Source organism: Microcaecilia unicolor, unplaced genomic scaffold, assembly GCF_901765095.1.
Source record: "Microcaecilia unicolor unplaced genomic scaffold, aMicUni1.1, whole genome shotgun sequence".
NCBI classification, from domain to species: Eukaryota; Metazoa; Chordata; class Amphibia; order Gymnophiona; family Siphonopidae; genus Microcaecilia; species Microcaecilia unicolor.
In genome coordinates this window covers 33,317-49,142 of record NW_021963385.1, presented here as the reverse complement: position 1 = coordinate 49,142, position 15,826 = coordinate 33,317, and the positions used below count along the sequence as shown (strand labels likewise).

The 15,826-nt window shown below is 45.0% G+C and overlaps 1 protein-coding gene across 1 annotated transcript in view; it reads left to right on the top strand.

Annotated features, from left to right (window-relative positions):
- The window catches only part of LOC115459269 (zinc transporter ZIP10-like), a gene marked incomplete at its 3' end in the record, with an annotated part of 81,184 nt that overhangs the window by 35,430 nt on the left and 29,928 nt on the right, over positions 1-15,826 (top strand). The window contains exon 4 of the mRNA XM_030189120.1: positions 13,551-13,720. Coding sequence (XP_030044980.1) covers positions 13,551-13,720 — 170 coding nt within the window. The remainder of the gene's footprint in view (positions 1-13,550; positions 13,721-15,826) is intronic.

The window sequence follows — 15,826 nt, the reverse complement described above, 5'->3', positions numbered from 1 at the left end:
CTCATGGCTGCGTGCCTCTGACCTGGACAACCGCACCCAGCAGAGACTGGCTGACGTCCCTTGCCGGGGGGATAATATTTTTGGCGAGAAGGTCGAGCAGATGGTTGACCAACTGCATCAGCGGGAAACCGCTCTCGACAAGCTCTCCCACCGGGCGCCTTCAGCACCCGCCCCCGCGGGCGGGCGTTTTTCCCGGGCTCGGTAGGCTGCACCCTATTCTTTTGCGAAGCGTAGGTACAACCAGCCGGCCCGAAGGCCTCGTCAGGCACAGGGACAGCCCCAGCGCGCTCGTTCCCGTCAACAGCGTGCGCCTAAGCAGCCCCCTGCGCCTCCACAGCAAAAGCCGGGGACGGGCTTTTGACTGGATCCATGGGAACATAGCCGCCCTACAAGTGTCCGTACCGGACGACCTGCCGGTCGGAGGGAGGTTAAAATTCTTTCACCAAAGGTGGCCTCTCATAACCTCCGACCAGTGGGTTCTCCAAATAGTGCGGTACGGATACGCCCTGAATTTGGCCTCCCTGCCTCCAAATTGTCCCCCGGGAGCTCAGTCTTTCAGCTCCCATCACAAGCAGGTACTTGCAGAGGAACTCTCCGCCCTTCTCAGCGCCAATGCGGTCGAGCCCTTACCACCCGGGCAGGAAGGGCAGGGATTCTATTCCAGGTACTTGTGGAAAAGAAAACAGGGGGGATGCGTCCCATCCTAGGCCTGAACAAATTCCTGGTCAAAGAAAAGTTCAGGATGCTTTCCTTGGGCACCCTTCTGCCAATGATTCAGAAAAACGATTGGCTATGTTCCCTGGATTTAAAGGACGCATACACTCACATCCCGATACTGCCAGCTCACAGACAGTATCTCAGATTCCGCCTGGGCGCACGGCACTTTCAGTATTGTGTGCTGCCCTTTGGGCTCGCCTCTGCCCCACGAGTGTTTACAAAGTGCCTCGTGGTGGTAGCGGCCTACCTACGCAAGCTGGGAGTGCACGTGTTCCCATATCTCGACGATTGGCTGGTCAAGAACACCTCGGAGGCCGGAGCCCTCCGGTCCATGCAGTGCACTATTCAACTTCTGGAGCTGCTGGGGTTTGTGATAAATTACCCAAAGTCCCATCTCCAGCCAACTCAGTCTCTGGAATTCATAGGAGCGCTGCTGAATTCCCAGACGGCTCAGGCCTACCTTCCCGAAGCGAGGGCCACCAATCTCTTGGCCCTGGCTTCGCAGACCAGAGCGTCTCAGCAGATCACAGCTCGGCAGATGTTGAGACTTCTGGGTCATATGGCCTCCACAGTTCATGTGACTCCCATGGCTCGTCTTCACATGAGATCTGCTCAATGGACCCTAGCTTCCCAGTGGTTCCAAGCCACCGGGAATCTAGAGGATGTCATCCGCCTCTCCACCAGTTGCCGCACTTCACTGCTCTGGTGGACCATACGGACCAATTTGACCCTGGGACGTCCATTCCAAATTCCGCAGCCCACGAAAGTGCTGACGACGGATGCATCTCGCCTGGGGTGGGGAGCCCATGTCGATGGGCTTCACACCCAGGGTCTGTGGTCCCTCCAGGAAAAGGATCTGCAGATCAACCTCCTGGAGCTCCGAGCGATCTGGAAAGCACTGAAGGCTTTCAGAGATCGGCTGTCCTGCCAAATTATCCAAATTCGGACAGACAATCAGGTTGCAATGTATTACGTCAACAAGCAGGGGGGCACCGGATCTCGCCCCCTGTGTCAGGAAGCCGTCGGTATGTGGCGTTGGGCGTGTCGGTTCGGCATGCTTCTCCAAGCCACGTACCTGGCAGGCGTAAACAACAGTCTGGCCGACAGACTGAGCAGAGTCATGCAACCGCACGAGTGGTCGCTCCATTCCAGAGTGGTACGCAAGATCTTCCGAGAGTGGGGCACCCCCTCGGTGGATCTTTTCGCCTCTCAGACCAACCACAAGCTGCCTCTGTTCTGTTCCAGACTTCAGACACACGGCAGGCTAGCGTCAGATGCCTTTCTCCTTCATTGGGGGACCGGCCTCCTGTATGCTTATCCTCCCATACCTTTGGTGGGGAAGACCTTACTGAAGCTCAAGCAAGACCGCGGCACCATGATTCTGATAGCGCCCTTTTGGCCCCGTCAGATCTGGTTCCCTCTTCTTCTGGAGTTGTCCTCCGAAGAACCGTGGAGATTGGAGTGTTTTCCGACTCTCATTTCGCAGAACGACGGAGCGTTGCTGCACCCCAACCTTCAATCCCTGGCTCTCACGGCCTGGATGTTGAGGGCGTAGACTTCGCTGCGTTGGGTCTGTCTGAGGGTGTCTCCCGGGTCTTGCTTGCCTCTAGGAAGGATTCCACTAAAAAGAGTTACTTTTTCAAGTGGAGGAGGTTTGTCGTTTGGTGTGAGAGCAAGGCCCTAGAACCTCGTTCTTGCCCTGCACAGAACCTGCTTGAATACCTTCTGCACTTATCAGAGTCTGGCCTCAAGACCAACTCAGTAAGGAATCACCTTAGTGCGATTAGTGCTTACCATTATCGTGTGGAAGGTAAAGCCATCTCTGGAGAGCCTTTAGTCGTTCGATTCATGAGAGGCTTGCTTTTGTCAAAGCCCCCTATCAAGCCTCCTACTGTGTCATGGGATCTCAACGTCGTCCTCACCCAGCTGATGAAACCTCCTTTTGAGCCACTGAATACCTGCCATCTGAAGTACTTGACCTGGAAGGTCATTTTCTTGGTGGCAGTTACTTCAGCTCGTAGGGTCAGTGAGCTTCAAGCCCTAGTAGCTCATGCTCCATATACTAAATTTCATCACAACAGAGTAGTGCTCCGCACTCACCCAAAGTTCCTGCCGAAGGTGGTGTCGGAGTTCCATCTTAACCAGTCAATTGTCTTGCCAACATTCTTCCCCAGGCCGCATACCCGCCCTGCTGAACGTCAGTTGCACACATTGGACTGCAAGAGAGCATTGGCCTTCTACTTGGAGCGGACACAGCCCAACAGACAGTCCGCCCAATTGTTTATTTCTTTCGACCCTAACAGGCTAGGGGTCGCTGTCGGGAAACGCACCATCTCCAATTGGCTAGCAGATTGCATTTCCTTCACTTACGCCCAGGCTGGGCTGACTCTTGAGGGTCATGTCACGGCTCATAGTGTCAGAGCCATGGCAGCGTCGGTGGCCCACTTGAAGTCAGCCACTATTGAAGAGATCTGCAAGGCTGCGACGTGGTCATCTGTCCACACATTCACATCTCATTACTGCCTCCAGCAGGATACCCGACGCGACAGTCGGTTCGGGCAGTCGGTGTTGCAGAATCTGTTTGGGGTGTAAATCCAACTCCACCCTCCAGGACCCGAATTTTTTCTGGTCAGGCTGCACTCTCAGTTAGTTGTTCTTCGTAGGTCAATTTCTGTTGTACCCTCGCCGTTGCGAGGTTCAATTGACCTGGGTTATTGTTTTGAGTGAGCCTGAGAGCTAGGGATACCCCAGTCGTGAAAACAAGCAGCCTGCTTGTCCTCGGAGAAAGGGTATGATACATACCTGTAGCAGTTGTTCTCCGAGGACAGCAGGCTGATTGTTCTCACCTACCCTCCCTCCTCCCCTTTGGAGTTGTGTGTTTCATATTTTATTGCTTGTCATTCAACTGGCGGGAGCGGTCGCGCACGGGCGGGAAGGCGGCCGCGCATGCGCGGTGGGCGTGGCCTGCGTGCCGACCGTCCCGCGAAGCTTCTTCCGGTTGGTGGGGGCTGCCGCGGACGTCAACCCAGTCGTGAGAACAATCAGCCTGCTGTCCTCGGAGAACAACTGCTACAGGTATGTATCATACCCTGTTTCTTCAAGTCCTTGTAGTCTGTTCCTGTTTGTGCTTTGTAGTAATTCGGTTTGGATTTTTTAATCTCATATTTGTATTTTCTTTGTCATTCTTTCCATGCATTTAGAGTTTTTTTCATTTTTGTTTTTTCTCCATGCTCATTCGAATTTTCTGGATGTTTTTCGTTTTTTCAATTTGTCGTTGAACCATGGGATTTTATTATGTTTGTGTGGGGGCTATTTCATTTAGGAAAGAGATGCATCTCTTTTCCCATTCCATGAGGTAGTTTATCGAGTTAGTTGGTGCTGACCAATTGTAGTCGTATATCGATTGCCAAAATGTTTTTGTGACCATAAGACCTCTTGTATGATATGCTTTCACTTGCTTGGTGATGACCCTTCTTCAGCCATTGTAAGGTCAGATTTAGTTTGAAGTGATTGGACCATGGTGTTTCCGACCATTTATGTTCCGTTATTTTGAAGTTTCGGTTTGTTGCGGACTTGTGTGCGAGTATGTCGTGTGTGACCTTTTATGTGGGTAGCATTCGCATGTGGCCATTTAAAGTTCCAAAGTGTATTTATTTATTTATTTATTTGTTACATTTGTATCCCACATTTTCCCACCTATTTGCAGGCTCAATGTGGCTTACATAGTACCGGAGAGGCGTTCGCCAACTCCGATATGAACAATTACAAAGTGATGTTGTGGTAGGATAAGGTTCATGTGGATCAGACACATTAGGGAATCGTAGAGCGGAAGAGTTTTGTTCATTATGTGCTTTGGTTTTGTTGTGTTGCAGAGTTTAGGCATTTAAGTTGAATTGATAGGGTATGCCTTTTTGAACAGGTTAGTTTTTAATGATTTCCGGAAGTTTAGGTGGTCGTATGTTGTTTTCACGGCTTTTGGTAATGCGTTCCACAGTTGTGTGCTTATGTAGGAAAAACTAGATGCTTAAGTTGATTTGTATTTGAGTCCTTTGCAGCTTGGGTAGTGGAGATTTAGATATGTTAGTGCTGATCCGGATGTGTTTCTAGTTGGTAGGTCTATGAGGTCTGTCATGTATCCCGGGGCTTCACCGTAGATTTTATGAACCAGGGTGCAGATTTTGAAAGCAATACGTTCTTTGATTGGGAGCCAGTGCAGTTTTTCATGGAGGGGTTTTGCGCTTTCAAATCACATTTTTTCCAAATATAAGCCTGGCTGCTGTGTTTTGGGCGGTCTGAAGTTTCTTTATGATTTGTTCTTTGCATAAATTCCGTTGCAGTAGTCTACATGGCTTAGTACCATTGATTGTATCAGGTTGCGAAATGTTTCCCTCGGGAAGAATGGTTTCACACGTTTGAGTTTCCACATTGAGTGGAACATTTTCTTTGTTGTGGATTTCACTTGGCTCTCTCTAGTGTAATGTTACGGTCGAATGTAACACCGTGGATTTTCAGGCTGTCTGAGATAGGGAGGGTGTAATTTGGGGTGTTTATATTTGTGGGATTTTCCGCATTGTATTGGGATGAGAGGATGAAAGAGTGTGTTTTTCTGAAATGAGTTTTATTTGAAATACATTTGCCCATGAGTCTATGATGTTCAAGCTGAGCTTGATTTCGTTGGTGATTTCTGTCAGATCATGTTTGTAAGGTATGTATATTGTGACATCGTCTGCATAGATGAAAGAGTTAAGGCCTAGGTTGGATAAGAACTTGGCTGGTGGCGTCATCATTAGGTTAAAGAGGATCGGTGATAGTGGTGATCCTTGGGGTACTCCGCAGTCTGCTTTCCACAGTGATGATATGTTTGAATTTGATTTCACTTGATATGTTCCAGTAATTAGGAAACCCTTGATCCAACTAATTATATTTCCGCCAATCCCGAAGTAATCTAGTAGTTTTAGTAGTATATTATGGTTTACCATGTCGAATTGGAGGAGAAGTATGCTTTTACCTGTTGCTATTTCTTGCTTGAATTTGTCTAGGAGAGTAATTAGTACTGTTTCAGTGCTATGGAGGGGGCGAAATCCTGATTGTGATTCATGTAATATTGAGAATTTGTTTATGTAATCGGTAAGTTGTTTGGTTACCATGCTTTCCATCAGTTTGACTACCAGTGGGATAGATGCTACTGGGTGGTAGTTAGTGATTTTGTTTGGTTTTTTTCTTGGTATCATTTGGTATTGGGGTGAGTAGGATGTTGCCATTTTCCTTAAGGGAAGAGGCCTTGCTGAAGCATGTAGTTTAGGTGGGATGTGAGGTCTGCGATGAAAGCGGTCAGGGGCAGATTTTATTAGGTAGCTGGGACAGATATCCAGTTTACAGTGAGTGTTGGAGAACCTACTAATCGCCTGGGTAACTGTTTCGGCGGTGAGGAGAGCGAAGTTTGACCAGGTTTGGTCAGCTGGAAGAAATCCTTACATTCTCGCACACCATTTGAGTTTGGGTCTTTTAAGTGAAGTTTAATGTCTCCTATAACCAGCACATTTGAGTGAGTTGGGCATGTGGCTGATATGAAGTCCATGAAGTTTATCTGGGCTTCGTTCCAGTTACCTGGAGGTTGCTGTACGCTGTGGGACACGATTGCAAGGCAATCACAGCACTTGCAGCAGGGATATTGGTCTGCAGACCCGGAGCTTAGGGCCTCAGAGCTTGGAGTCTAGCTGCTTCTTCCATCGCCATCTTGCATCCATCTAAGGGTGGTGTGCCCATCTTGACACTTATCATATTGAAGGTTATTGGTCAAGTAAGGAAAGATTGTCAAAGAAATCAACTGGAGCTGAGAGCAGTCTTCAGTGCACTGAAAACATTTCACTCATCACCTGCAGAACAAGGTGGTCTTCATACAGACAGCCAAATAGCAATATACTAAGTTAACAAGCAAGGGGAAATAGGATTCCTGACTCTTATGAGGTGACCAGATTTTGAAATCTAGCAATATCTCACTTTATGTTAAAGCTACATATAGTTGTGAGCAAAGTTTTAGGCACCCCTGGTCAAATTGTATATTTCAGTGAATTCCTCGGTGATAGAAAGCTGATACAACCCTCTGTATGGTACAGAAATAAGTATCTTCTTGTTAATACCCTCCTTCAGTCTGTCCATTGAAAAGAATTGACACAGTAAGGACAAATTCCTGAGTAGTCAAGACCACTTTTTGATATTAATTACTATGGTATTTTGTCCCCTCTATGTCATTTGACCTATTCCTTTGAATGAATAGAGTGATATCCTTCACTGATAGAAATATTTTTTTATATCAACAAGAAGTTGATTGGGTGATGTAATGAAAGTTTAGTTGGTTGTACTCTTTGGGCGTAGGATTTTTTTTCTTTCCCCTATTAAACATAACATCTTTCTGCAAATTTTAACGTTTGGCAATTAAAATTCAATGCGAAGAAATGCAAAGTGATGCATTTAGGGAGTAGAAATCCAAGGGAGATGTATGTGTTAGACGGGAAGAGTCTGATAGGTACGGACAGGGAGAGGGATCTTGGGGTGATAGTATCTGAGGACCTGAAGGCGGCAAAACAGTGTGACAAAGTGGTGGCCGTAGCTAGAAGATTGCTAGGCTGTATAGAGAGAGGTGTGACCAGCAGAAGAAAGAGGTTTTAATACCCCTGTATAAGACTTTGGTGAGGCCCCACCTGGAGTATTGTGTTCAGTTTTGGAGGCCGTATCTTGCGAAGGATGTTTAAAAAATGGAAGCGGTGCAAAGAAAAGCTACGAGAATGGTATGGGATTTGCGTTACAAGACGTATGAGGAGAGACTTGTTGACCTGAGCATGTATACCCTGGAGGAAAGGAGAAACGGGTGATATGATACAAATATTTGAAAGGTATTAATCCGCAAACAAACCTTTTCCAGAGAGGGGAAAGCGGTAGAACGAGAGGACATGAAATAAGATTGAAGGGGGGCAGACTCAAGAAAAGTGTCAGGAAGTATTTTTTCACGGAGAGAGTAGTGGATGCTTGGAATGCCCTCCCACGGAAGGTGGTTTAAATGAAAACGATAACGGAGGCGGGGATAGTGCTGGGCAGACTTATACGGTCTGTGCCAGAGCCGGTGGTTGGAAGGCGGGGATAGTGCTGGGCAGACTTATACGGTCTGTGCCAGAGCCGGTGGTGGTAGGCGGGACTGTTGGTTGAGAGGTGGGGATAATGCTGGGCAGACTTAAACGGGCTGTGCCAGAGCCGGAGGTGGGGCTGGTGGTTGGGAGGCAGGGATACTGCTGGGCAGACTTATTCCCTGAAGAGGACAGGTACAAATCAAGTTAGGGTATACACAAAAAGTAGCACATATGAGTTTATCTTGTTGAGCAGACTGGATGGACCATGCAGGTCTTTTTCTGCTGTCATCTACTATGTGACTATGTTAATTATTGTTTATTCAAAATAAGAAAATAGTGAATATGGCAGGTGCAAAACGTTTGGACACCCTTTCAGTTGGTACTTTGTATACCACCTTAACAGCTTATAAATATTTCCTATATTCTTTCTGTTCTTGCTTTGGGAATTTTTTTCTCACTCGCCTTTGCAGAACACTTTAAGCTCAGAAATATTTTATATATTTTTTGCATACACTGCATGTTTGAGATTCCTCCAGGACAGTGGTTCCCAAACTTTCTCGGGTCATGGCGCACATAGGCTACACATTTCTTCTCAAGTCTCCCCCATCCCCAACAGCATTGAGTCCTACCTTTGCTGGTGGGGATGCCCAAACCCCACTAGTTGAAAAGGTCCAATGCCCAAAATCCAAGCTCCATGCTGCTTACGCAAGCAAATTAATAGCATGAGCCACCAACACCTGGATTTCCATGCATGCCCTCCTTCTCTTCCCCCTTCCATCCAGCGTCAGCCCCCCTTCTTGCTCCCCTTTCATCCAGCATCTGCCCTCCTCCTCTCTCCCTTTCATACCTCCCTCTCTCGCCACTTTCATCCAGCTTCTGCCCTCTCTTCTGCTTCCATCCAGCCTAAGCCCCCTCTCTGATTCTCTCCCCAGTCCAGTATCTGCCTCCTCTGACCCCTTTCCCCTCACACACACATCCTTTCCGTTGCTGTTTTTCTAGATGAGCAGCAGTGGCAGCAAAACATATGTGGTTGCAGCTAGTTTTGCCGCCACCGCTGCTGCTCATCTAGAGAAGTGGCAGGGATGGGTATATGGGGGGAAAGCGGGGACAGAGAAGAGGCAGAGGCTGGGTTCAGAGGAGCAGTAGGGGTTTGTGTGATGATGGGAGGGAAGTCGGGATTTGCTGCTGCACACCTGAGAGTTTGCTGTGGTGCACCATTTTGCTGTGGCACACAGTTTGGGAGCTGTTGCTCCAAGTTATTCAGTAATATTGTGGTGACTATGAAGGCCATTCCAAAACCTTCAACTTACTCTTCTGTAAGTACTTCATAATTGATTTTCAAGTATGTTTCAGAGAGTTGTCTTGTTGGGAAAAAAAGTAGCCTTTTTTTAAATTCACTTTCTTTATGGCTAATCAATTTAAAAATTAAACTAAACTAACCTTCTAGGATATACTGATATTTAATCTTGCTTCCCATTCAATGTTTCCTCTGCCATTGACTGCCACACAACCCCAAAGCATAATAGATCCACCCACACGCTTAAGGGTTGGCAAGGATGGTTGTTGTTGATGGTGGTGGGTTTTTTTTCTCCCTTCCCCCTAATGCTTCATTTTTTTCTTTAAATGTATTCTTGTGCTTGTGGCAAACATTTCAAATTTTGTTTCATTAGTTCAAAGCACTTTGTTCCAGAAAGCTTCAGGATTATCAATATTCTCTTTTGCTTATTTAGACAATGATTTTTGTGATGTGGCTGTAGAAAAGGTTTAATGCTAACAACTCTTCCATGCAGATCACTCTTGTGTAAGAAGAAGTGTTGTACTGTTGGCATGTGGAAAACTACTCCATTATTGACTTAAGATTTTCAGCAAGGCATTTGCAGGAATCTTTGAGTTTTAGTTTACAGAGCTGACCAGTTGTCAAGCAATTCAGTCAGTTAGGATAGCAGTTTCAATGACAAAGGGCTCCTCTAAGCACTACAAATTGGATGTCCTATTTATCAAATTTCTGTCCCGCATTATCTTTAAAATAAGTGGGTTACAATAAACATACATAATTTCAGACTTTCAATCAACATATGTCTTAAAACCATATAAAACAAAGGTTAACTTCAGCCATCCAGATTTAACAATTTAATTCAGATCATAAATTTGCTGGAATAAAAAATCTTTTAGCTTTTGGCTAAAAGAGGTGACTGATGTTGTTTTATTCAAATCTAATGAGAGACTTTATATTTCACCTTTACTTGTTCCTTTCTATTTTCATATTGCATTTTATACTGTATCCCCACAACGTATCGGTTTTCTTAACCAGAAGGTCTGAAACCCATCACATATATGTTGTAAACATCTTTGCTGTTATGCGGTCATTAGAGATATCCTACTGTTGTTGTGCTATATACATTGTTTAAGGCATTAATGCATATTAGTTTCCAAAGTGGATTTCTTCAGTACTCTATATGATACCTCTTATTCTAGCATTATGTGTACTTCACTTCCTGTTGTCGGCACAATCTTGGATCCACATTTAGTCTCCGGCACACTTTTGATCTACTTTTTAGTCGGCATACTTTTGAATTTAGTGTGCCATGCCCTTAACGTTTAAGTCTTTAACACAGTGCCAGTATCTCTAATATGTGCCAGGAAGCAGTGTGTGGGCACATAAAGAGTGCTGAGTAAGAAACGAGTGAAGAAGTCAACAATACCAAAGTCTGTTTAAATTGTACTTGTATAAGGCATTTATATGTTAATTTAAGATGTTCCCTTCCTTACAATGCTGCTCTCCTTTTTCACTTTTGTAGTACCCCTTGTAATTTGTATATGTATAGTTGGTTTATGTTTGTTCTCTTGTATAAATCGGATCTGCAAGTTGCATGTTATTTCGGAACAGTCATCTTCCTTTGCTGACTCATGTAGGGACAGTGTGTTCCTCCACCATGTACAGTAGATATTTCCCTATCCCTGGTGGGCTCACAATCTATTTTGTACCTGAGGCAGTGGAGAGTTAAGTGATTTGCCCAAGATCACAAGGAGCTCTAACCAATAGGCTACTCCTCAACTCTCTTTGTTATAGCTACTGTAAATACTGTCACATCAACAGCTGCTGGGCATCTCTCAGAGACATGCTGTAGCACTGGATCTGGCTTTTTTCTTTTTTTAATACCAGGTTTAGTCCCCCCTGTACAGGAGGGCTTTACAAAGATTCTTTCCAAGGCTTACAATTCAAAGTTCATGGTACTGAAGCCAGTACAGCTCTTCAACTTATAGAAATTAAAGTCAGAGTAGAATCATCATTAAATAAAGCAACCTCCTCTTTATAAAAAGTCCTTCAGATTAACCATTCGCAACTAGAACATGACAGTCCTTTTTCCTTCAGTGTTTGTTTGCCCCAAAAAGGGGTCCCTTCCCTAAGTGACAGCCAAAGGCTTACCTTTCAGCCTGGATAAGCGCTAGAAGTTCAACAGTTTTGTATCTGTTAAGTTTTTCAGTTCCATGTGCAGTTCTTATAATTGCAAAAATAAAGATGTTTAAATCTGCTCTCTCAGCAATATTTAGAAAAAACAAAAGTGCCAACAAAGAACTGTTTTGGCTGCTCTTTCATTTAACTAAAGGCAGCCAGTTTAAGCAGTGACCCACCCACTAGAAGCAAAAACTGCACTCCTTACTACCCTTTCCCCACACTGCTTGGAAGCAGTCAGAATGAAAAACCTTTAAAGAAAGCTGAAAAGGTTCTAAAATCAACCTCTTCCTTTAAGGGCAGTCCGATCCCTGTTCTAGGAATCCTTTAGAGTCTCGAGCTTCTGGGCTAGGAAAATCTTGTGTGCTTCCATCTGTTCTGGAGCTGTTTCTGACCCAAACTGCTTCCATGGCACCTCTGCAGTTAGAGGCCACTCCTTCTTTCTCTGGGGCTCTAGAGCAGGGGTTTTCAATTCAGTTCTCAGGACACACCTAGCCAGTCAAGTTTTCAGGATACCTACAATAAATATCTGTGATAGATTTGCATGCCCTACCTTTATCTTATACTATTCATGGTGAGTATCCTACCTTCTTTTTACACAAATTTATCTTATGCTTATTCATGGTGTGTATCCTGAAAAAGTGACTGACTAGGTGTTTCCCAAGGACTGGGTTGAGAACCCCTGCTCTAGAGAGTAACATATATCTCTCTCAATGCTCCTCTTCTTCCCTACTGAGAGGTAAGCCTTTTGAATCAGCCAGTGTTAGGGGCAGTTCAGGCTATACATTGTTTGTCAGGCTCTCCCTTCCCCTCCTCTAGTATCCAAAGGTATAATGCTTAGGAACTTGTTTTTCTCTCTTAAAGTGATGGGGACCTTGCCCTTTCCTTTTGGGTATGACTTTCTTAGCAGTCCTATCAAAGGGGAAGGTGGGGGGTAAAGGGTCATGGGTTTGATATACTTCATTTCTGTGGTACAACCAAAGTGGTTTACATTTATTATATGCCGGTACTTATCTGTCCCTAGTAGGCTCACAATCTAATCCATCAGGACTTGCTGGATTTAGGTCCTGTTCCATCTCACTATATAGATTGGAAAATAAATATAAATCTTGAAAAAAAAAAAGAAAACAGATCTATAGGTGGCAGAATGAGTTAAATAGGATACAGGTAGGTTCCATTTAAATGGCAATTTATTTATGAAATGTATTAACATGTAATGAGGGTATATTCCCACTGGGGCTACACATGTTGACCTGGTGTTCATTTACCCTTGAATTGTATAGCCAGCATCTAATCCTCTTTTATGTACCAGTTTCTTCTGTAGTAACATGCTTAGTTTGCACAATAGCAGTTTAGTGTACTTTAAACCTATTAACTGTGGAACAAGCTGATAGTGTGCACTAATGCTGGCCACAAACAAAGTCCCAATCATAAAACATGGAAACCCATGAACAGGATCACCAAACTGCTACTACTGCATACGCAGCACTGTACACAAAAAGACAGTCCCTGCTCAAAGAGCTCACAATCTAAATAAGACAGGTAAACAGACAGAAAAATTAAGAGGTAAGGGAATAAAAGAGGTGGGGTAAAGGGCAAGTGAGTAGTGGTTAGGAGTCAAAAGCAGTGTCAAAGAGGTGGGCTTTTAGCCTGGACTTGAAAACGGCCAAAGATGGGGCTAGACGTACAGCCTGGGAAGTCTATTCCAGGCGTGAGGTGCAACGACATAAAAGGAACGGAGTCTGGAATTAGCAGTAGAAGAGAAGGGGATGGACAACTAACCTATAACCTCCTCTACTGTTCCATATCAGTTTTCAAGTCAATTAATTCTTTTTTCTTTGTATGCAAACACCTAAAAATGCAGATTAGAATTAGCAAATGATGAAAAGCATAAGAACATAAGAGTAGCCATACTGGGTCAGACCAATGGTCCATCTAGCCTAGTGTCTTGTTTTCCAAACAGTGGCCAAGCCAGGTCACAAGTACCTGGCAGAAACCCAAATTGTGGCAACACTCCATACTACAAATCCCAGGGCAAGCAGTTGCTTCCTATGTCTGCCTCAATAGCAGACTATGGACTTTTCCTCCAGGCTTGACATAAATTTTAGCATGGCATTTGCAAGAATGACTACAAAACACACATTATGGAAAGGCAAGGTTGTCTTACTCTTATTTATAAAATATATATCACACTCAAGAATTTTCTGTACTGATAGTTGTTCATAACCTTGTATGTACTTTGTTTCCTTTTGCAGCTTGGGTTTGTGGTCTCATTTCTATCACTGTCATCAGCCTGCTCTCCTTGCTAGGCATCATACTGATTCCCATCATCAATCAAGGGTGCTTCAGATTTCTTCTGTCCTTCTTAGTTGCTTTGGCTGTTGGAACATTGAGTGGAGATGCTTTACTCCATCTACTGCCTCATGTAAGTATTGGGTGGGTTACTGCAAGCTGTTAAACTACAGTTAATTTTTGCTATGTGTGCAGAATATTTAATTCAAAATGAACAAAATTATGTAGAAGTTGTCACATGATGAGGCAATAAGCACTGTTGGAAAGTCAACTAGTGATTAAAAAGCTTTGAGCTAGAAGACTGAGCGACATTAAACCAACTGACAGGATATTTTTGTTTTTTTAAACTACTACTACTACTTGACATTTCTAAAGCGCTACTAGGGTTACGCAGCGCTGTACAGTTTAACATAGAAGGACAGTCCCTGCTCAAAGGAGCTTACAATCTAAAGAGCATCTCTAAACCTCTACTAGCTTTTTGTGCTGAAATGTTTTTCCCAGCAGGTTTTTCATTTTTAACTCTTTATCCTTTGGTATTTTAGTCTTTTGTTTTGGTTTTTAAAAAAATTATTTATTTTGTTCATCATTGCTGTGTTTAGCATCTCACATTGAAGGTTCTCTCTTTTGCCAAACTATATTGAGCTAGTCTTGCAGTATGTTAAAGATTTTATTGACCCAAGGACAAGCTGGAGAATAACTCTCACAAATGGATAATTCATCTGATCAAACATGATGGTGGTATATAGTTTACAAGATGTAGTGCTTTTCCAGTACTCTACTGAAAATAATCTGTTGTTCCTACACAACTCTCATCAGTTGCAGCCAGTTCAGGTCTAGTTTTTCCATAGAGCCCAATGTTACATTTTTCGTAGTGTCTAAGTGATATTTTTCTCTTCAAAAAATGTTGCTATTTTTCTGTAGTTTGCATTTCAGTTTGGCCTTTTTCCTGTTTATATATTCCTTAGGTATTTTTCATTTAATTTGTAAGTTTTGTATGAAAAATAATTTTCTTTTGTAGCCATAGTCTGTATGTCAGTTGATTTTTACCGTCCCTGTACAGCATCTAGTTGTTCACTTCCTGAGAGATTTGCAATTTAGCCAGTCAAGTATTCTGCCAACTTCCATTACGTTCATTCCCACTATTCCAGGACGAGTGGGTAGTTATGTCCATCGACCAGCAGGTGGAGATAGAAAATACAGAACTGAGCACCACTACATAGCTCCCTGCTAGCAGCTCAGCTCCTCAATATTTTTGCTTGTTTGTGCTGTGCTCCAGTTAAAAAAAAAAAAAAAAGCGGGTGTGTAGCGGGGTGCACCACATGTTTTCCCACACAGCAGCAGTCTCTGGCCATGGCAACCCCCGCTTAGTGTGTGACCTGCTGACCATCTTGCAGTGAGCAGTGTTCCTCCTTGAGCCGCTGAGCAGTCCGGTTCCCAAGTGGAGGAGCTGATTCGGGGCTTGCACATACAGGGTGCGTTTGGTCACAGCAGCGTGCTTCTTTCAGCTCTAGTCCCCGGTGCAGGGCCTTGGTGCTTCGCCTCAGAAGGAGGTGGGAATGGCGGCCATTTTGGGTTTTTTTTTTCAGCTGAAGCGAAGCCCCTGCGCAGGCAGCTGTGTAGGTGTGTGTGGGGGGGGGGGGGGGCCTGGGTTAGGGCCAACCCTTCGTCTGCTCCACCAGGCCTTGGGCTGGTGCTAGGATCCTTTTCTCCAGCAGGGCTGGCAGCTCTGGGGAGAGAGAGAAGATGGGGATCTCCCTGCCTGTTCCCAGGGGATTGCGACTGCTGCCCCATGGAGACTCTCAGATTTTGCTGCAGTTGGACTGCTAGGAGGCGGCCCCCTGATTTCAGAGGCACTTGCAGCGCTCCCTTGGGGAGTTTCCGGAAGGTAGTCAGGAGGCTAGCCTTATGAAGAGCCTCAGGACCACCCAGTGTATTTCTCCATTCACCTGGACATTCGGGTCCTGCTTGCCACAAGGTGGAGTGCGTCTGACACAGGCCTACAGGTTGGGAGGACCGTGGCCTGTCCTTTTTCTCTGGTGCCAGAAGGAGGAGATGTTCCCTTACCTAAGTTGTACTCGGTGTCTGCAGTCACCTAGAGTACTACCCTCCCGGTGGTTTGCGGCCTTGCCTTGAGGGATCTGCTAGATAGGAAGCCGAAACTGGCTTTCCAGCACACCTTGAGGTGACTGCTTTGGAGCTGCAGGCTTCTGTTTGTAGTCCTTTGGTGGCACAGGCCTGT